Genomic DNA, 22,676 nt, shown 5'->3' on the forward strand with positions numbered 1-22,676 from the left:
CGAAGGCCTTGGCCCAGGTTTCTCCACAGGAGCCCAGGGCCTGCGAGCCCGCTGGGGCCCCTGCCTCCAGGACATGAGGCCCAGGGCAGCCTGGCCACTGCTGTGCTCCCGGTGGCACCCCCACGGCTCTGGCTGTGTCTCCACCCCAGGCCACCTGCCTCTGGTCACCCAGTCTGGTCCAACTGCAGGATGAACCTCTGGAAAATTAGAGGATAAATGGTCACCAAGCTAAGGGGAGAGACCCCCATGACTGCCCACTCAGGACTGCGTGGGAGGCCGGTTCTGTGGACGCGAGGGGCTTCAGACCAGCCTCCAGCCCTCGTGTCAGGTTGGCTCCCCTGGCTCATCAACCACAGGCTAGTGGCCCAGGCGACCAAGAACCCTGGCTTCTCTGGGGATGGCAGGGCGGCGGAGGTGATGCTCAGTGTTGGCTCTGCTGGTCCCTAGGAAGCACGTGGCGGGAAAACAGACCGCAGGGATGTCACGTGAGGTGGCAAGCATCAGAGATAAAGCCTGAGGAGCCTGGCCAGTGTGGCTCAGTGGCTGAGCATCAACCTGTGAACCAGGAGGTCACGGTTTGATTCCTGGTCAGGGCACATGCCCAGGTTGCGGGCTCGATCCCCACTAGGAGGGCTGCAGGAGGCAGCCAATCAATGATTTGCTCTCATCATTGATGTTTTCATGCCCCTCTCTTCCTCTCTGAAGTGTGTGTGTGTGTGTGTGTGTGTGTGTATTTATTTATTTATTTATTTATTTATTTAGTGAAGATAATACCTGAGGAAGCAGGCCAGCGGATGGACACTCAGGTCAGGGAGAGCCCATGTCGCCATGGCCCGACACCTCCATGGTGGCCCCTGGGCCTGAGGAAGGGGTTTGCTGCCAGGGGAGGGGGTTGGGCCCGGAGCCCTAGAAAGGGGCCTAGGCAGGAGGTGCAATGTTTCTGAGACAAAACAGCCCTAACACTGAGTCACTCGGCCCTCGGCCCTCAGCTTCCTCCTCCCTCGCCAGGGCTGCGGGGCCGGTGGTGCAGCCAGCGAGTCAGGAGGCCACTGAGGGGCTCACCTGGAGGTCCCGGCCGTCTCCAAAGCCTGTGTCTGCACAGGCTTCCGGCCCCAGGCCCGGGCGGCTGCAGGGCACAGAGCACTCCCTGGAAGGAGCTGGTGCAGGTTTCCCTGGGTTCAGTGAATGCTGCGCGAAGGTTACAGGGAAGGGGAGGGCGAGAGGGAGAGGAGCCGGGGGAGGAAGAGCGAGACACGCTCCTGGGAGCACATGCATCCATTTAAGGAAGGAAGCTCCTCGCCCGCACAGCAGGTCTATATACAGCAGCGGCGCTCTCCTCCCGAGCAGTGTCGCCCTCGACAGGCGGCCGAGGATGAACCCCTCCAGGCTCCGGGCTCGGCCACCCACGTTGCCCCCTCCCCTACGGGTCCTCCCTGGGCTCACCTGGCCCAGCCTCAGCCAAGACCCCCAGGAACTGGGCGGGGAGCAGACAGGGAGCCACAGGCAGGAATTAAATAGTGGCAACTCATTTATTACAATTATGTACAGTCGCATCTCATGTTCTGAACCTATACCTGATCGCACAAATGAACGTGTTCTGGACCGAAGGACAGACAGGAAGGCCCTGACGCCTGGCTCCTATGAGAGGGGCAGCCACACCTCGCCACGAAGCAGGGACAGTCACATGTGCCGTGTGATTTCACTGGTTTGGGAGGACGACAGGGCACAGTGGGGCTGGGACAGGCGGCCCGGAAGGCGCTGGCCAGAGCCCCTGCCCCCACAGCATGAAACGAAGGGAGGAGCCAGGGCAGGGAGGGGGCGGCCAGCAGACAGGGTCACGCTGCTGCCCCCTGAGGGCCAGCAGTCAGGTAGCAGCTACCTCTTGTCATGCACGGTGTTAGGTCAGCTAAGACGCTCAGCAGACACAGCCTGGACAAGCCATGGGTCCAGGAGCCCGGGCGGGGCCCTCGGCCTGACAGGAGAACAGGTCGTGGCCGTCTGTGGGGCGGAGCTGAGGAAGCACAGGTGAGGCTGGGTGGACAGAGTGCAGCCCGCGCAGGGTCAGGTGTGCACGGGAGCCAGGGGTGCCGGCCTCACACTGCCCAGGCCCCGTGCCCCCACCTGGCTCAAAGCGCCTCCCTGAGCCACCGGAGGGGCCAGGCCCGGCCACCTCGTGAGGGACACCGCGGCCTAGTCCCGCTCGCTCTCGTTGCTGGCGCCCTCCGGCCGCCGCTCCACCTGCTCATTGATCTGCCCGTCCCCGCCCCGGCGGTCCTCCCTCTGGACCTCCAGGCAGTCCTCCTCGTCCACGTGGCTCACGTCCTCATCCTCCTCGTCCTCCTCGTCCTCCCTCTTCTCCTCCTCGCCCTGCACCTCCATCCTCACCTGGCCCTTGACGTCCACCACCCCCTCGCCCTCCTCCTGGGCGCCCAGCAGGTGGTAGGTGGCCGTGGAGCCCTCGGGGCTGTGGCCCTCCTTCACGGGCGAGGACGCCGTGGACTCGTTGCTGACGGGCGAGATGTCGCTGCTGCTGTGGTGGTTCACGGCGGCCGGGCTGGAGGGCGACGTGGACTTGACTGGGATCTGCCAGGAGGGGATCTTCGGGGCTGACGGGGAGGGTGGGAACTGCCTCCTGGCGGTAGAGGGAGGAGAGAGCAGGGTCATGACCACATCCTGGGGCTCCCCCCACCCCCAATCCCAAGGCGCGGCCACAGTGCCACTGTGCAGGGGACAGAAACGAGCTGGGCAGCCACCCTCCCTCCCTCCCTCCGCTTGAATCCACGGCCTCTGGAGGCTGGAGCAGCTGAGACGGAAGCCAGAGATGCCTGGGCTGCCCACAGAGCGCCCTGCCCACTCGGGGGCCTCCTGGGCCCTCCTCACAGCTGGACACCCCCCCCCCCCCAGGGGCCTGCCAATCCCTGGAGCCTGTTCCCTCCTGGTCCTGACATCATCCCCGTCTCCAGCCCCAGGAGAGGGAGAAGGTGACGGGGGGCGGATCCCCAAACACCTGGGCCTCGGACTCTTAACGTGCCTACAGCTCTGCACAGGGTGGGGGAGGAGGGGGGCACACTGCTCCGGGTCCAACACATCAGAACCAGAAGGGAGGCCCTGAGGCACTTTCTTAGAAAACCTCTGGGCTCAACAGTGGGCAGGGAAATCACTCCCTACCCAGTTCCCCGCCCTGGGCACCATGCCAGCAGCCAGCCCAGACCAAAGCCAAGCCTGGGAGGGACCTGGGAGGTCAGGTCCTCTTGGCAACAGCTTGGGAATCCAGCTCTAGGACAGTGGCCGCCTGTGTGCCTGAGCCTCCTGGCTGCCCAGCGCCCAGCACCGGGCAGGGCAGCTCTTCCTCCTCAGACCCCCCGGGGAGAGCACACGCCAAGGCCAGGGCGGTCATCAGCGTCATGGATGCCAAGGAGACATTCAATTGGCAGTTTTCTTGTCTCCAACATCAGCCAACACCTGCTCTCTGTCCCCAGGCCTGGAGGGCTCCTGTCTCCCAGGTTCAGAAACACAGAGGTTTCCCTAACGACAACTCCCAAGCTCAGCCAGTCACCCCTCTCTCAAGGCCAGTTCTTTTCTTCAGAGAAGGCCTGGAAGGAGACAGCTTGGAGAGCTGGGTCCTCCGTTTGGGGCCCCATTCTTGGCCCTGAGTTAAGGGCCAGCTTGTGCTTCGTACTGCCTCACACAGCCCCACCAAACCCTGAGCCTGCAGAGGAATGTGAGCCCGCAGATCAGGTGGCCAACCAACCTGTGTCCCAGGACACAGGCCTTTTACTTTTAACACCAGACGGTCCCTGCCCCGGCTGGTGTGGCTCAGTGGTTGAGCATCAACCCATGCACCAGGAGGTCACCGGTTCCAGTCAGGGCACATGCCCCAATTGCACTCAATCCCCAGCAGGGGACATGCAGGAGAAAGCTGATCCATGACATTTCTCTCTCATTGATGTTTCTCTCTCTCCCTGACCCCTTCTTTCTCTAAAATCAATAAAAATATGGGGGAAAAAAAAAGCAGATAGTCCCTGACCAGCCAGAGTGGCTCAGTTGGTTGAGTGCTGCCCTGTGCACCAACAGTTGCCGGTTTGAGTCTCAGGACACACACCTGGTTTGCAGGTTCAATCCCGTCGGGCCGCGTACGGAAGGCACCCGATGGATGCTTCTCTCTCACACCCATGTTTCTCTCCCTTCCTCTTCCTAGCATGTCCCCTGGGCGGGCTCAGAGGTGCCATTCCTGCAGCGGGAGACCACCGCTGGGGGTGGGGAGGCAGGCGTGCCTCTGCCCTGCCTTGAACCGTAGGACCCTTCAAACTAAGGATCCGACCTGCTGTGGGGACCTTCTCAGGACCTGCTGGACTCGGGGTAGAGGAGCTGGCCTGTCCAAGGGATGGACGCTCTCCTCTGCCCAAGGCCCTGCTTTCCCGGACCAGGTCTGAAAGGGCCGAGGAACGTGTATTTCAAAACTCTTGTGGGCACGCGGACTGTCGAGAGGGTGGAAGGGGCCTACTGGGGACGGAAAGTGAGGCTCGAAAGATCCCAACTCACTGCCTGAACCACACAGCACAGTCAGGGCCCCTGGGGCGACGCACCCCCTCCCAGCAGCTAGTCCAGGAGAGTCCCCTCCCCAGCCCCAGGCTGAGCGCAGAGCACAAGCCCTGCCTTCTCACTCCTACCGATTCAGAAGAAGCCCTTTCAAGGAGTTAATTTCCGACTTGAGTTCATTGATGTTCTGGGACTCCAGGATCCAGTTGGTGGAGGTGGTGGCCTGAAGGTCAAAACACGGGGGAACAAGGATCAGGGTGCACCCCCCTCCTACCTGTGGAGCTAGGTGGTGGGGGTGGTGGGCAGGGCGGGGCCTGGGGGACCCCGGGCATACCCAGGGCACCCGCCTCGGAAGGTTCAGCCGCTGCTCATTCAGGGCGCTGCCTGCCTGGGTGTCTCTGCTTAATGACAACACTAAGGAATCATGACGTACGTGTTCAGGTGTAGAAATGGCTATAAAATAGAATGGCACAACGACAAGAGAGCCTGTGTCATTCAGGGATACAAGCCAAAGGGTTTGCACTGTGACTGGAGAAGCTGTCTGGGGTGGGGGTGCGGGCAGAGCTGAGGCAGGACCGGCCCTGTGGGTAGCTGTGCGGTGCCTCCATTGTGTGTGTTTGAAATGTTCCATTAAAACAAAACTAATAAAATAAATATCCACCTCTACACCAACGACGCCCTCCACCTAAGTCCCCCTCCCTGCAGACAGCCACACCACACACAGAAGAGAACTGGGGGCTGAGACAGGCAGCCACCTGCCCCCGCAGGTACCAGAGACGGGTACCCAGAGCCGTCTCCGAGGGTCAGCCCAGCAGACAGGCTGCACCCAGGGTGCACTTCCCCGCGTGGCTCAGAGCCCTGTGGCCCGGGCTCAGGAAGGCCAGACCCTGCACTGCACCTCACAGTCAGCGCAACCAGGCCACCCATCCCCAGCCGCTGTTCGGAGGTGACTGAAGGCTCAGCAAAGAGAAAGCAGCCGTCCTAGGTCGGCACGTCGCTTCCCTCCCCCAGGAGGGCCAGGGAGGGAACAGCCACGGTGCCCTCTGACAAACAGCATCCTTCCCCGAACACTTTCCCTCGGAGGCTGTTGCCATATAAACCTCAGAGGCCCGTCTTCTCCCGCAAATCTGGCTGGGATGGATGGAGGAGGAAATCACGGTCCCCCCAGAGGCGCTGCCAGTGGCCAAGCTGCCTGTGAAGTGTTTATGGGCCCATTCCAGGTGGTGGCCTCAGGTGTGTGGGCCTGCCTCACCCGGGCTACAGGCCACCCGAGGTGGCTGCAAGGGCACAGATGACTCGTGCGAGGCCCCTGCTTCCCTGACAATGCCTCCCTGGCCTGACACAGAAAACCCCAGCGTAAGGTCAGGAGGACATGGGGCCCCAGGCTGGCAGAGGGAGGGGGCCTGGGCCTCTGACGTGGGGTGGGGCTCGCCACCCAGCACACCTTTGCGGGGAGAAGGCTCAGAGGGCCACAGGGCTGGGGAGGAAAAGCCGGCAGTCTGAGAGCAAGCACATGCAAACGCCCACCTCCCCACACACGCTCCCTGGGGGCCCCGCTCCAGACCACCAGACAGCACAGACCCGGAGCCACTGTTCTGGCTTCTCTGAAGCCTTGAAACTATAGCAGCCCATTAACAAGGGAGCAATTTCCACTCACTGGCCTGCAAAGGACTCAGATTTCCAAACGCATGTGGTGCCAGATGCCAGGATTTAGAAATAAAACCTGACATCTGGGGCTTTTTAGCCAGTCTCTTTAAAAACAGTTGTAGAAAAGTCCCAGCCTCCAGTTTTATGTAGGTTTTTTAATTACTTAATGCTCTTCTTTTTAATTTTTTACAGTGCTGCAGGAGCTTGGAAGCCAGATATAAAAACTTATATTACAGCTGAGAAAACACAGCTCTGAGTCCTTGGTTTATGGGGTAACCAGTCTTCACACATATGGTTTAGGCACCAAACCAAGGAGCCCCGCTTCCGTCCAGGAGAGAATGGATGGGAAGGGCCGGGGGCACGTGGGGGGCCATCAGAAAAACAAGCACAAAAAACTTAGGCGGCTCTCAACCACTAAGCGCCATCCTGGCCTTCCCCCTCTTAAAATGCAACATGTGGTCTTAATCTTAATGGTTAAGGTCTGAAACAGTTTTCCAATTTCCGGAATGGCTTCTGGCCACGGGCAGGCCACCGCTCCGAAAGATGATAGAGGATCGCGGGGCGGGGTCGTAACCGGCCTTCTGGGTGCTTTATGGGCCACCTGCCCCTGGGGCACACACGGTGGCTGGAGGTGGCCACCCGGCAACGGCGCCCGCCACCTGAGGAGGAAGTACAGGCAGCCCCTCTATGTGGGGGTATCTGAGGAGGGGATTCTCAGATTCCATGGGAAATGGGAAGATGCCCATTTTGCTGGGTTTTTACAAATGCGGGAGATTTGCACTGGGGTGGGCCCCCTGGGAGAGCCCTCAGAGTGGGATCCTTACAGCCCCGGGGGTGGAAGCAGCCAGAAAGCAGCCACTGGGCCACTGTCTCCGGGGCCCCGCCAGTCCAGGACAATACCTCGGGGATGAGCTTGTCACTTGCCCACAGACCCCAGGCCAGAAGCCTGACACCCTGGAGCTGGCTCTAGCCAGCCCTGTTCTAAGCATGCCAATCAAGGAGGTGCCACTACAGCTCCATTTTACAGATGAGGAAACTAAGACCCTTGCCTGTGGTGGCACAGCTGGCAGGTGGCAGGGAGGGTTTTAACCCAGGCAGTCTGATCTGAGTTCTGATATTACTAAGACAGCTTCAGATTTTGGAGTGAGATGTGGAAACTGCCCCAGTCAATTCCAGTTGGTGCTACATCCCTTTGGGGTTGCCTTGCCCTGAGCGCTGGGCTTCGAGAACTTGGGCATGACCACAGAGTTTAGCCCAGTGCCTCTTGGCAACTGTGATCTGTGACCTCACATGCAAGTGGAGACTGTTCTGTGTCTACATGTGCGACCACGGGAGGCCCTGGGCAGAGAGCAGCTCCTCCTGGCTCCCGGGGAGGTGCCAGGGAGACAGAAAGGACAGCCTCCGAGCTGAACGCCTCTTTCCTCCACAAGGGCAGTGTGGGCCCCTCGTGCAGTCAGTGTGAGAAAAGACCAAGTCAGACCCCACAGAGGCGGCGAGCTGGCAGAAAGGACTAGAGTGAAGAGCGGGACAGGGCACACCTGGGGGACCAGGGTCAGGGACCAGTACCTTGGCTGTGGCCAGTTCGTGGGCGAGCTCCTGCACCTTCTGCTGCTGTTGAATGAGCAGCTCCTGGACGGAGGCTAAGGTCACCTGTAGCTGAGTCACTGGGAGAGAAGAGCAGTGGCGTCTGTTAAATGACATAAACGGATTCTCCTTCTTCTAGTGACATGTTCACACACCTAAAGCTGCAGCCTCTAAATGAACTGCAGACACCCAGCCACATCATTTACCTGAGCTCTGGGCAATCCACCTGCACTGCATCTACCTGCAGTCTCTCTACTTCCTCTGCCCACTGTGTCGCTGTCCATGGTCAACATATATCCATCCAACCTCTCCCCTCTAATCACACCGGCTGCTGATTGCCCGGCTCTCGGCTTCGGTAATGCCCACACCCCGGCCTCGGCGTGTCCTTGCGGCACCACAGCAGTGTCCAGTCCCGGAGACGGACCTCAGGTTCCACACCCTCCAGGATGGTTGCAAACTGCCGACCCCCATGCCCTGCTGCTCCTCCCCTCCCCACCCAACCCTGCGGTGCAGAGCTCCCAGTCCTGCGGCCTCGCCAGGGCCTGGGGCCACCTCGCGGCAGGATTCTGAGGCCTGCCTGGGACAGCGGCTCCCGCCCTTGCCCGAGTGTTTAGATTCAGGGCCTGCACCTAGTAAACAAGTTTATCAAGGAGAAAAGCCACCTCTGGCGCGACAGGTCCCAGCTAATCTGGACCATCATCGGGGCACCAGGTGACAAACGCGAGCCCCGTGGAGTCGATGACAGAGGAGGTGGCTGGGGTCCCGGGAGCCGCAGTAATTACAGCCTCTCTTGACCCTGCGTCGGATTCTTAGAGGGAAGGGGGAAAATCGCTGAAAACCCCCCTGAAAACCTCATAGAAGCAGAAATTAAAAATGAACTTTACAGCCCTTAGAAAGGCTGTCATTTTATTCCCCTTATTAATATTCTGAGGTTGGGAGCCTTTCCGTAAAAACATAATTAATTGAGGCCGTGCCGACAGTAAACAAGCAATTTCAAATTAAACCGAAATGACGGCGGCTTCATTTGCAAATGTGAACAGATTCTCAGAGCAGATAAATGAAGTCACCACATAAAGTGGAGACGGAGGGGAGAGGGAGGGGCAGAGAAGGGGCTGCTCAGGGAGCTTTGAGGGGTGACTTGATGGAGTCATTAATCTTTACCTGTCTGTGCCACGCTGCCACTCAGCTCCGAGAGACTCGCCTCCATCCTCTCCAGTTGCTTCCTGTCCTCTCGTCCGCCCATGATGAGGGGGAGCAGGTATTTCTATAAGAGGCAGGAGGGGTGCATATTTGGGTTATTGTCCACCAATCTCTCATTCTGCAGACCAGCCTGCTTCCTGTCACGCCCAGGTTGTGGAAACTCTCTAAGCAAACACCATCAATGAAGGAGGCATCCGAAAGCTACGAGGCTGTGGTTCATTCCAACCAGGTAAAAATCCTGTCTGAATAAGGCCGAGGACCAGGGAACAGGGACGAGTAAATCCATTTGATTTATTCTTATGAAACACTTTTTTGGTTCTTTTATGTAGGTTTCTTAATGGTGTTATATAAACTCTCTCTGTAACAAAAATATGTAAACTGTACTGTAAAAGCTGTCAGATAACAATATAACATGTGACCTCCAGGAGTGGGGAGAACCTTCTCACACTTTTCTGAACCTCTAAAAGTCCGAACCATGTGCGTGAACTGTCCATTCAGAAACTAACGAGTAAAAGTAAAAAATTGAGGAACTAGATGAGAACCCCCAGCAGGTTCTGGGGCCTTGGTGCTTTTACCAGGGATGAGACACGGATGTTCCACGGCCGTCGGGAGAGCTCACTTTGGTCTTTCTCTAAACTGAGCCTTGAGTCCTCAGAACACACTTCCTTCAGCTCCGAGTCAGATGCATCGGATTCCCCCAGAACTGAGACCCAGGGGCAGAAGGGCGAGGAAGGGGCAAAAACTGAAGAAAGTGGCCCTGGGCAAAAGGGCCACCAAGCAGGGGCCCCCGAATGGGGAAACAGAGGTTGTGGGACGTTCAGGAAGAAGGCAGGTGGGCAGCGGTGCCGCTTGGGAGAGCTGATGAAAGGACATGCGCTCTGAAGTCCAAGAGCTCAGGGCCTGGCGCCTGCCAGTGCAGAGCTGAGGCTGCCACCACCACTCAGAGCAGCCTGGTTAGCCGCTGGTGGGTGTGGGAACTGGCTGGCGGGACCAAGGAGAAGGTTGGTTCTCACTCCACTTGGGCCCCCGATTGGACAACAAACAGCAACTTGCCCATTAAGGGTCTGGCTGGGAGGCAGGGGCCTCTCACAGGCCGCGGGGACGCGCTCCGAGGGCGGCTCCCGAGTGGAGGGGTGATTTAGTGGCGCACAGCACTCTATTCTGCAAAGTGCTTTCAACCACGGGAGTTACTGCCTGCAACCGAGCGAAACTCGCTGTGTAGCCGCAGCTCCAGGGTGAAGATTTCCTAATACGAAAGTCAAGAAGTTCTCATACGTGTAACAAATTACAAGTTCCATTTCTGAGATCAGAAATGCCAGGGGAAGGCACACATACTAGTACACTAACTACCCCAGCCTAAACCTGTAGGTATTTATAAACCTCTCCTTGTTTAATTTAAAGAAACTATTAGCAGGTGTTGTAGAAACTCTCCTGTCACCACTGTGACTGATTTTCCCACGTCTCTTTCCTTTTTTACGCAGAGAACTGACCCTGCTGCCCGGGCCCACATCCCAGCCTCCCAGGGCCCGGCGGTCGGTGCTGAGCGCAGCCTGGACGTCCAGGGAGGCCCTGCCTTCCGGTGACTGCACACAGTGATGGGAAAGCAGCTTCCCGCGCAGGAGAAGGGGAGGCATTGGGTCCGCGGGCTGGGGGTGGGGGGTGTCACACGACTATCCCAGGACACAAAACAGTTTGCTTCCAAATTTCTGGCATGGAAATTTCCAACTCCAAGAACAGATGCTACACCGAAAAAAAATGTATGCTGCTACAACTCTGTCATTAGCTACTAAGTCAAAAATTAAGAATCCAGAGTGCAATGCTGAAGCATGGCTCACATGCTAAAAGTTACGTGGTGGGAGGAGCAGGTGGCCTGGAAAGGAAGGAACTTCTCTCCAGGACCAGGAGGGAGCAAGTCCTCCGCCATGGTTTACCTCTGTCTCTGGGGGCCCACCCTGGCTCTGCATCTTCTAGAAGAGACTCTGTGCTTCCCATCAGTTAGTGCCTGGTACCTGCTATCAAGGCGGGGAATGCTCACTCACGCCTGCGGCCCTGCTGTTAGCAATGACCTCTGGAGCCGGAGGGCTGACTATGGAGTCTGGAGAAATCCTAGATTTACATGGATACCAACATAATATATAGGAGACGAAGGGTAGATCCCTAATATGATATGCTGAGATGCTCAAAGCTGGTTTTAAATACCAAGGTAGAAAAAATGGCACACACTTCCTATGTGCCAGGCCACCGCACTCCCCAAAGCAGCACCTTTGAGCTTCACAACTGTGAGGTAGGTTCTATGTCCCCATTTTACAGATGAGACCCCTGAGCCTGTGGTCACACAGCTATCACATGGCAGAGCCGGGATGCAGCACAGGCAGCTGGGCTCCACTGTCCAGCTCTCAACCACCTGTCACTGCCTCTCAGATGGAGGGCTGCTCCGCAAACGCCGGGCACTGTTGTAAGCACAGTCTCCTGGGAGAGATGCCAAGGCTAGTGGATGAGGGGGTCTGAACCTGCCAAGCATACCCGTCCGGGTGGAGCAGGACCTGCACTTGAACCTCCAGAGAGTGTGTTCGCGGGGACATGCTGCCTCTGTACACAGCCCTGCTCCTGCCTCGGCACTGCAGGAGAAGCTCGGGAGACGGGAGAACGGGGCTGAACGCCAAGGGGCCATGGAAGGGAGGACCTACCTTGTAGAGCTGGTGAAAGCCGAATGCGATGCCCGCCATGATGACAGCCAAGGCACTGTAATCTCTCCATCGGGAACCCACAGGGCCTACGGTTGGGAGAGAAGGCGTGTCAGGAGAAGGGGTACATGCGTCCTTCCCCGCGGCCGGGGAGAGCTAAGTGCTCAGTGTCCTCATCTCAAAGGACCGGCGACTCTGCTGCGGGAGACAGTGTGATGCCAGGGACACGGGCCGGCCGCGGCTCCCTCCTCTTCCCAGGCCCTCAGGACCAGCTGCCTCAGGGCGCACCTGCTGCGTGGTGCCTACAGTGAGCTACGTCCCGGCCGGAGAGTCAGGTGCAGAGGCGAACTGAAGACCGAGGGCACGGCGTCCACTCGCAAGGCAGGAAGGCCCGCGAGGCTGCCATAAACACACTGAGATGTGCCTAAGTGCACATGCACATGCCCTGCCTCAGACAGGGCTAAGCTGAGGGGCGGGGGAGACTGTGTGCCTGACAGTGTGGGGGCACGGGCCGGGCGGTGGTGATGAGTCTCTGCCCAGTCTCGCCCTGCTCTCCCACTGATCCGGCGAAGAGGAAGCACCTACAGATGACGGAATGAGCTCACTCCAGAGATGCAGAGGCCAGACAGGGAGATGGGAGTGGGGGTGGCAGGGAGGCGTCGGGGTCCTCGCAGGTTCTGGAGGCCTGCGCTGAGACCTTCAGGTTCCAGGGGAAAATGGGGTCCAGGCAGGGCACGAGCAACTACAAAGGTAGCAGCTGACCTATGCTCAAAGAACAAAAGGTGGCCAGTGCGGATGGGGAGCATCTGGGCCTGACCAAGGGGGGAGGGCTATCCTGGCGGAGAGAGCCCACGAACAGAGGGACCAGGAAGCCTGGGGAGCAGCAGAGGGTGGGCTGGTGGGAGGAGTGGGAAAGGATGTGGGCACACGGGGAGAAGGGGCTGCTGACATGCAGCCATCTGGGGGGCACGGCGTCCACTCGCAAGGCAGGAAGGACCCCGCGAGGCTGCCATAAACACACTGAGATGTGCCTAAGTGCACATCCAAGATGCCGCGGGGCGGGGGGGCGGGGGGGGGGCGGTGAGGGAGAGGCTCCCTCCTCCCTGAGTCTCTCTTTGACCGCCACACCCTCCTCGGTGTTTCCCCCTCCGCCCGCCCGCCCGCCCGCCCGCCCGCCTGCCCGCCTGGCCTATGGATTCCAGCGTGGCCCAGGCCCGAAGTCTCCTGCACAAAATGTAATCGACAGGTGGCCTCCCCGCAGCTGGACTCCCTCTTTGGTTTTAGCTTTCGAACAGGTAGCACACACGTATGGTCTAAGCATGAGGCAGCAGTCTGTCTACTCAACAGGCTCCCCCACCAGCCGCTGCTGATCGCGTCCTGTTCATCTGGCCGGAGAATTTTTATGCACATGTAAGGCAACACAGACATGTATTCTTTCCCTTCTCTCTTTCCCGATTTCTCATCCTCTTTCTTTTCTACGGCTGCTCAATACTCTATCTAATCAGTTCTCTTCCGATGGACGCTTAGGCGATTCCGGTCCTTCACGACTTCCCGCCATGCTGCCCGCCACCGGCAAGCGTGTTCACACCTCACCACGCATACGTGTACAAGCACATCTGTAGCCGTGGACATCCGGGAGGCTGCGGCAGAGGTACAGGCACCTGCAACTCTGCGGGACACCCAGCCCCATCCACGCGCCTGCTCCCCCATGGCTTCTTGACAGTGGGCTCAGCACACTTGGAGATTTCGGCCAGCAGAGGAGCGGGAAAGCCATACTTCCGTTTTCACCTGCATGGCCCTGTTAGGACCGAGGACAGAGTGTCCTTTCATCGGCATTTCCCTGTCAGTGTACTCTACTCGTTCCATGCTTTTCTACTCCATTTCTTTTCATTTATTTATTTATTTATTTTTGATTGATTTCCGAGAGGAAGAGAGAAACATCAATGATGAGAGAATCATTGACAAGCTGCCTCCTGCACATCCCCCACCAGGGATCGAGCGCCTGCAACCCAAGCATATGCCCTGACCGGAATTGAACCGTGACTTCCTGGTTCACAGGTCAGCACTTAACCACTGAGCCACACCGGCCAGGCTCTACTCCATTTCTCTATCAATTCACAGAAACGTTTTATAGAGCTGGGAATGAGCCCTGCCTATGACAGGAGTTGCAACCACCTTTTTGTGTTTTTTCTTTTGACTGTGCTTCTGGTGTTTGTGGCAGCAGGTGTTTTTCATATGTATATGAATCCACCAGTCTAGCCTTCTATGGTGCTGGGGTCTGGATCACAGAGCCAGGACTTCCACTCCCTTCCCAGGCTGTGCGGCGACACTCACGGCTCTTAGCCTTCTCGGCTCTCACCTATAGTGACATCCCGTCCAACAAGAAGCTAAGGAGAGAAGTAACACCTGCTGGTGAGATCGAGCCCGGAGGCTTTCTGTCCCAGGCCTGCTGCCCTTTGGTCTCATTCCTGACCTCCTCTGCTAGGACTGCCTCGTTGCAAAATCCCACATCTAGGGCAAGTCCATTTTTAGAAGGAAAAAGTGAAGATATTGAGCAACCTGTCCACTCCTCAGGAGAGTCCCAGACATCTGTCTGTGCAGCCAAAGTCCCCAGAGAAAGCATCTTCAAAACGGCCTCTGGCCTTGGCCATGGGGCTCGTGGGTTGGAGCGTCGTTCTGTGAGCCACAAGGTGGCAGGTTCAACTCCAGGTCAGAGCACACACCACATTATGAGTCTGACCCATGCTCAGGGCACCTGTGGGAGACAACCAATTGATGTTTCTCTCTCACATCGATGGCTCTCTCTCTCTCTCTCTCTCTCTCTCTCTCTCTCTCTCTCTCTCTCCCTTTCTCCCCCCCCCCCCCCACTTTCTTCCTTCCTCTCCCTCCCACCCGGGTACTGGAGGTAACAAGGTGGAAAAGAGGCTGCAGCTCAGGGTCCGAGAACCGGGGCCTCTCCTTCCTACAGCCGCTCCCACCCTTCCAGAGCTCTGACCTCCTCGCGCACCACGCACACCTGTGGCTCCCTGCCAGCCGCACCCTCACGCCGCACGGCGCCTTGTTCCTGCCATGCTCACGTTAAGAACATTTTATTGCCCCCTGGTTTTCATTATTAATGAAAAGGGACTAGAATGATCTTTCCTAAAGTTCAGAGAGTCTATAAAGACAAGAAGCTGAAATGCCACTTTACTCGTTCTGGAGATGGGTGATACAATTCTGTCTTGTGGCAAAATGAAAGCAGAGGAAAGCCAAGTCGGAGATCACCCTCACCCCCTGCGTGCCTTCCCAAAGGGCTGCAGAGAAGGCAGCGGTGTGACCCACCCGGCCAACCCGCTACGACCACCTGGAGCCCTCCCCACGCCCACCGGGGCCAACGCTGTCCGGCCGGTGCAGGCTCCGTGCAGGAGTGAGAGCAGGGCGCCTGGGAGGGTTTGGGGGCTACAAGAGCCTCTCTGTCACCATGCTCCCCGAATGTCCAGAATCATAGTCAAGGTGGAAACAGGGCCACGCTTCAGCTCTAGCATGAAAATGAGGGACATGAACTGAGCTGTTTGGGAGCTCCGAGCCCCCAGTCTGGGAGCAGATGCCTCCGAACAATGGGGCAAGGAGCACGAGGTCAGGCCCTGGCTCCACCACCAACCAGATGACTCCCAAAGACGCGCTTCCCCTCCCATGAAGCACAGACAGCTGACGGAGGCAGGCTCAGCTGGATTTGAAGAGCCCGGAGCAGTGCCACTTTGACTGTCACCAATTCAAACGCTCCAGAGCACTTCTCCACAAGCCGGACTAGCGGACTAGCCGAGTGGCACGGCGCTTCGCCAACACACCACATCACCGGTGTCCCGGGAAGGACGGTGAGACAGGCCACGGTGGCAGCAACCTCATCCCACACAACTGGCATCTGGGGCAGGGGCTCACTGACACCGCAAACCAGTCAAGATTCATCGATACGGGGCTGAAACTGCCACAGGTTCCTCGTGCTGAGGCCTCGGCATCAGCGTGACAGCTGACAACGGGGAGGGCAAGACAGCGGCAGAAGCCGGCCAGCCCAGCTGGTCCCGCCACACTCATCGAGGCTGGAGCCACGACTCCTGGTGGCGGTGCAGCCAGCTTCTCAGATCACCCCCTCAGCTCGGCTCGCAAGCCGCCCTGCACATTCACTGAAAAAGCCTCGTCCACAGTGAGGCCCCAGGCTAAGGCCCGTCCACCAGGCCAGCGCTCCTCGCAGCGGCTGCTGGCTGAATGCACGGAGCGACAGGGACCAGCTGCATGGTCCTGCAGGCTGAGCTGGGGACGCTGGTGGCGGTCAGAGACACCCCAACCCAGCGCAGCAACCAGCACCTGCAGCTCTGCCCTGAGCAGAAGCACCTGGGCGGCTGGTGGGGCAGAGGCATGGCATCGGCCCACGGCAGTGGCGTCTGCACACCCAAGGCCTCTTCACACGGACATCCTGCGAAAGGCGATCTTCCCCTTCCCAGGAGCTGCAGTGCTATCAGCAGAGTCATCTGCAGGCAGGAAGGACACTGAGGCATATCTATATCCTCACTCACAGATTAAAAATATGAGCCCTAATTAAACTGTATGAACTCAGAGGAGTCCAGAAATAGACCCGTGCTTATATGGTCAACTGTTTTTTTACAAAGAGATCAAGGTTTGTGCTGAGACATTTGGAAATCAACAGAGGGAAAATGGACCTCAACCCTCACCTTACACCGTTCACAAAAATTACTCCAAGTGGATCACACACCTAGACAAAAAAGCAAGAACTATAAAGCTTCTGTAAGGAAACAGAAAACGATATTTGCAACCTCAGGGCAGGCAAAGAATCTTAAGATACAAAAAGTATAAATCATAAAAGGAAAAAAACTGATATATTGAACTTAATCCAAATTTTAAACTTTTGCTTTTCAAAAGGAACTATCCAGAAAATGAAAAGACAACATATAGACTGGAAGAAAATATCTGCAAAATATATCTATAACAATAAAAGCATAATATGCTAATTAGACAGGACCGCCAAACGACCTTCCAGATGAAGCCGGGGCTGCGAGGCCCAGCCCCTTGCACGAATTTTGTGCATCAGGCCTCTAGTATTTGATAAAAGACTTATAACCATCTATCTATCTATCTATAAAAACCAAGCGACCCGAATGACCGGAATGACAGGTATGACTGGTCGCTATGACTTGATGGGGGTAGGGACACATGGCCAACCTCCCGTGGCCCCTCCCCCAGGCTGGCCCAGCCCCTCATCAGCCTCCCCACCCTGATCATGGGCAGGGCTGCCAGCCCACCTTCTGCGGCCCTTCGACCGGGCCCCAGCTGGACCCCACACGTGCATGAACTCGTGCATCAGGCCTTTAGTAATAAAGAATTGTTACAATTCATTAACACACACACACACACACACACACACACACACACACACACACGGTGCCCTAACCAGCAGTTTGGCTCAGTGGATGGAGTGTTGGACCTCTGACTGAAGAGTCACGGGTTCAATTCCGGTTAAGGGTGCATACCTCGGTTGTAGTTAATCCCTAGCCCCGGTAGGAGTACATGCAGGAGGCAACCAATCTATGTGTCTCTCTCACATCGATGTTTCTATCTCTGTCTCTCCCTCCTTCCACTCTCTCTAAAAATCAATGGGAAAAATCCTCAGGTGAGGATTAACCAAAATTAAAATTTAAAAAAAAATAAGGTGATTTTAAAAATGGGCAAAAGATTGGAAGAGACACTTTACAAAAGCTATATGAATGGCCAAAAAGCACATGAAAATATGCTTGACATCATCAGTCATTAGAGAAATACAAATTAAAAGCACAATGAAATTCTATAACATACACATTAGAATGGCTAAACTAAAAAACTGAGAATGCCAAGTGTTGTCAAGGATGTGGAGCAACGGAAACTCTCATACATTAACGCTGAAAAGGTTAAATGGTACAACCATTTTGGAAAATAGTTTGACAATTTCTTATACAGTTAAACATACAGCTAAGGTATGACCAAAGCATTCCACTCCTAGGTATTTATCTAAGAGAAAGGAAAGCATATCTGCATACAAAGACTTTATGTTCATGGCAGCATTACTCATAATAGCCCCAAAATGGAACCTGGTCACTGGATAAATAAATTGTGGTATATCCATACAAGGGACTGTGGGTAGGGGGGAGGGAGGTTGTGATAGAAATATGTGTAGCTCACAAAGCCTAAAATATTTACTACCTGGGCCTGTATGTATATATGTTATGTATGATAATAAAGAAACCACACAAAAAAGACTGCATAGTATATTATTCTATTTACATGATATTATCTAAAAGCCAGAACTTTAGTGATAGGGAGTAGATTGCTGGTTGACAAGAACTAGGAGGTGGGGAGAGGACTGATGTAATGGGCACAGAGAAAGTTTCTGGGGTGATGGAAATTTTTCTATATTGTAATTGTAGTGTTGGTTATATAAGAACTCACCTGTACAATTCATCAAATTGTATACTTAAAAACAATTACTTTTACTGTATGTAAATTCTACTTCAAAAAAGCTGATTAGACTGGAAAAAAAATTCAGAGGAACCCAGAAATATAAAACTGCCATATGACCCAGCAACTCAAGAGAAATGAAAACTTACACCCACACAAGACTGGCACACAAACGTCCTTAGCAGCAGTTGGCCCAAACTGGAGACAACCTAAATGTCCATCGACGGGTGAACTGAGAGACGGGATGTGGTGCATCCGTACAGTGGAATACTCGTCAGCAACAAGAAGGAATGAAGCACTGCTACAGGCCACCACATGGATGAAACTCAAAAATATGCTCCTTTGGAAAGCAGCGGGCCACAAGGAATTGCACAGTGTACGATTCCACTGACTCGAAATGCCCAGAACAGGTAATGTCAGAGCGGCAGACAGATTAGTGGCTGCCTAGGGCTGGAGGTGAGGTTAATAATAAGAGGGCACAATGGATCCCATTTGGGGGATAAAAGTGCTCTAAAAATCACTGAATTATACACTTGAAATGGGTGAGTTTTAGGATATGTAAAATATACTTCAAAAGCTTTGTTTAAAAAATATCTAACCCAGACCCATCTATATTATAAAAGGCCTGTGGCCATAACACCATAACAACCAAACGACTGGTCACCCGGAGGTGCACTGATGGGTCTCACGGTGTGGTGGGTCTGGGGTTCCGCGCCCGCGGCTGTGCAGCGGAGTCTGGGGTCCCATGGCGTGGTGGGTCTGGGTCTCGCGCGATTTCGTGCGCTGGGCCTCTAGTGTATATATAAACAACTAATTTTTACTAAAGTGTCAAATAATTCAATGCTGGCACAACTGGATATCCGCAAAGGGGAAAACAAACCTTAAGTTTCACCTTACACCACACACAGAAATAACAGAATGAAACAGATCTCAACATAAAAGTGAACACTATAAAACTTCTATGAGAAAAACTTGCCAACCTTGGGGTTAGCAAAGGCTTCTTAGGACACAAAAACCCATACATTGAAAAAGACAAAGAACAGATCAATGGTTGTCATGATATTTAAAATCTTTTGCTTTTCAAAAAGCACTATTAAGGGGGGGTGGGGGGAAGCAAGCCACAGACTGAGAGGAAATACTAACAATACACATATATGACAAGAACCTGAATCCAGAAAACTTAAAGAACTCTTCCAGCTCAATAATTAGAAGAAAATTAAGAATGGGCAAAAGACTGAAACAGACACTTCACAAAAGAAGATATGCACATAACAACAAGCACAAAAAGATGCTCAACGTTATCAGTCATCACAGAGATGTAAACTCAGACCACTCTGGACACCCCGACACATTAAACTCCTCAAATGAAAGAGACTGACAACACCAACTGCTGGTGAGGCTATGAGACAAACGAGATCTCTCATACACTGCTGAAGGGAGTGCAAAATGGTACAACCACTCAGAACACAGTTTGGCAGTTTCTTATAAAGTTAAACGTACACTTAACATATGACCTTGCAATTCCACTCCTAGGCATTTACTGAAGAGGGGGGAAAAACATACAAAGATTTGTACACGAATATTCACAAGAGCTTCATTCGTAATAGTGCGAAGCTGGAAACAGCCCAAAGGCCATCAACTGGTGAATGGATAAACAAACTGGCGCGTCCACACCATGCAATACCACTTGTAATAAAAAGGAACTTCTGATCCACACAACTTGGATGACTCTCAAAAACATCATGCTGAGCGACAGAAACCAGACACGAACGAGTACATACTGTATGATTCCATTTATATCAAACTCTAGGAAAGATAAGTCTAATCAGAAGCCACAGAAAGCAGACCAGTGGCTGCCCGAGTCCGGGTGGGCTGAAATCAGCTGGGAACGGGCACCAGGGAACCTTGTAGGGTACTGGAAATGTTTACAATGTGGTGATGGCTACACGGGAGTCCACACTTGTCAAAACTCAAATCGCAGAATTAAAATCGGTGCATTTTCTTTTCTGCACATTATACCTCAACAAAGCTGATTTTTTAAAAAGTATGTCCACATTTTTTTTAAAAAGGGAGCTACAGGAAGTCAGCATGACTGAGAACATACCTAGCAGAGTAGATTCTAAGTTCTCTCTCTGCTCAGTTAGCAGCTGAGACCAAGGAAAAAAGCAAGACCTATGAATTCCAATTCAACTTTTAAAAATGCATCCTGTAATATTTGCCACATACAAAAGGAGATAACATTTACATAAGTGCTGAAGCGTGATAATGAAATGAGCAATCCTAGACCCACCTACTTTACCAGGTAGAACTTTCAAACACCACAGAAGCTCCAGGTGTTCTTCTCCACCCAGAGGCAGACATTATGCTAAATTCAGTGTTTATTCTAACTTCAACTCTCCATGAGCTAGGAAAGCTGGGAACATGCCCACCAGCGCAAGGACTGGATTCTCAGCCTCCCTTTCAGACGGTGTGACCATGTGACTGAGTTCTAGCCAATGGCGAGAAAGTGGCAGTGATGTGGGCAGTTCCCAGGAAGTGTCCTCAGAAGGGAGCTTGCCTTCCCCCCCCCCCGCCCCCCCCCCCGCCCCCTGGCCCCTTGCTGGCTGGACGGCAGAGGGACAGTGGGGCTGAGCAGTCACCCACAGCACAAGCTGGATGCCGCCAGCCAGGTGTCAGGGACGCAGAGCCTGGGAGGAGCTGGGGCCCTGACAGCAGAGCCTGCACTGCCGAGGTTTCCATAACAGAGAGGTGTCCTTCTATTTTGTTTAAGCCACTTTTACTTTGGGTTTTCTGTTATTTGCAGAAGAACCTTATAAAATGAACACCGGCTGCATTGTCAGCACAGCCATAATCCTGGCTGCCACCAACCAAAGACCCTTTCCCGGCCTAAGAGACCGAGGGAACGGCTCTGCCACTCCGCTCTCCCGTAACACTCGCCCGGGGCTGTCCGCACACGGCATTACCGGCACCCACACGGCATCACCGGCACCCACACGGCACCTGCCTGGGTGGAACACGCGGCCAACACAGCCGACAGGGTGGTGGCCCCTGAAAAGCTGTGTTTTAAGCTATTTCCTTAAAAATCAGAGAAGTTTTTTTTTTCATAGACAAATCGGCAGCTTTTATGTAGCAAAAAGCGAGATTTGTGTGCTAAAGTGGCAGAGAGGGAAATGGGAGGGAAAATGGGAGTCTCCCCACTTCATTTCCTGGTGGGAATGTCACTTGCAGAGTGGCTCGCACACACCACCCCACCCCCGCCCTCGCTGCACCCCCAGGATGCTCTCCTTCCAGCCCTCGCTGACTGGCCTTCAGAGCCCAGCTCCAGCCCTGCTTCCTCCGGACGGCCTCACCTAGCTGGCACTCGAGGGTTCCGTTGTTGGTCAACTCTGAAAGCTCTCACCACTCACACATGCCACGTGGCGTGGGTTGGTCCTCGTGCATTCCCCAAACACTGCGCTTCCCTCGCGTTAGTCAGTGGCAAGGCCTGTCCTCTCCTTCCACAGCCTGCACGACCAAGCATCCCGGAGGCCTCGCTGGCTCCCAGGCTGCCCCGAGCTGCTGGTTTGACTGGACAGCCTTTCAATTCTGAAGTGCATTTCCATCCCCATTTATCTGCTCAACAAGTATTTCTGGAACACCTGCTAAGACAGAGCCTCGGGTCATAGGTCAAAAACATAAAAAGCCCTTGAGCTCCAGCTCACAGTGAATGAACATTTCAGAGCATCGTGGTGGGGGCAGGGGCTGGCGGAGCCGAGGAGGACGGCCACCCTAGTGCACCCTAGCCGGCCACCCTAGTGCACCCTAGCCGGCCACCCTAGTGCACCTTAGCCGGCCACCCTAGTGCACCCTAGCCGGCCACCCTAGTGCACCTTAGCCGGCCACCCTAGTGCACCTTAGCCGGCCACCCTAGTGCACCCTAGCCGGCCACCCTAGTGCACCCTAGCTGGCCACCCTAGTGCACCCTAGCTGGAGTGGAGGCAGCTGAGACACGCCCTGCAGAGGTGGAGCTGCCCCGCCCCGCTGAACAGCAACGGGCAGAGCATCTGACTGCCTTGTCTATACACTCCCAGGGCCCTTCCCTGGCCCCCCTGCAGCATCTGCTCAGGTGAGACAATAATTTTAACACTGGCCTAAGAATAATATAGTCACATAGGTAATACTGCCTCAAAAATAATTAATGATGCGTTTCAAAGTAAGAAACCCAATGTGCTTTGACTGTCTTCCAGCAGGGGGGTGGCCTGGCTCTTGCCTCCCTCTCGGGTCCTCTCATCTGACACTCCCATCCCAGGCTGTTTGCCCAGAGGCTCCTGTCCATCCTGGCTGCTCACTGCACCAGTCGTCCCCCAGGTCCTGCTGTCCTTCACCTCATCTGTGCCACTGGCCTCACCTGGGCCGAGCTCAGGCACTGCTGCGTTTGCTCACCTGCCTTTACTATCAGACAACAGCAACTGGAGAGAGCGACTAGCGAGGCCTTGTTAACCCTCCCACCCCGGGGCCTAGCACAGTGCCGGGCACATAGCAGGCCTTCCATAATATGTG

At 55.1% G+C, this 22,676-nt stretch overlaps 1 protein-coding gene across 2 annotated transcripts in view; it reads right to left on the reverse strand.

Moving 5' to 3' along the window:
- Positions 1–1,515: 1,515 nt before the first annotated feature.
- The window catches only part of PEX14 (peroxisomal biogenesis factor 14), a 133,259-nt gene continuing 112,098 nt past the window's right edge, over positions 1,516–22,676 (reverse strand). For both annotated transcript variants that reach the window (XM_081087047.1, XM_081087048.1), the window contains exons 5-9: positions 11,658–11,743; positions 8,932–9,034; positions 7,753–7,850; positions 4,671–4,762; positions 1,516–2,632 (exon numbers count right to left, since the gene is read on the reverse strand). In XM_081087047.1, the coding sequence (XP_080943173.1) occupies positions 2,191–2,632; positions 4,671–4,762; positions 7,753–7,850; positions 8,932–9,034; positions 11,658–11,743 (821 nt within the window). In that variant the 3' untranslated portion in view covers positions 1,516–2,190. The remainder of the gene's footprint in view (positions 2,633–4,670; positions 4,763–7,752; positions 7,851–8,931; positions 9,035–11,657; positions 11,744–22,676) is intronic.

The sequence above is a fragment of the Myotis nattereri genome (genome assembly GCF_964212035.1).
Source record: "Myotis nattereri genome assembly, chromosome: 3".
NCBI classification, from domain to species: domain Eukaryota; kingdom Metazoa; phylum Chordata; class Mammalia; order Chiroptera; family Vespertilionidae; genus Myotis; species Myotis nattereri.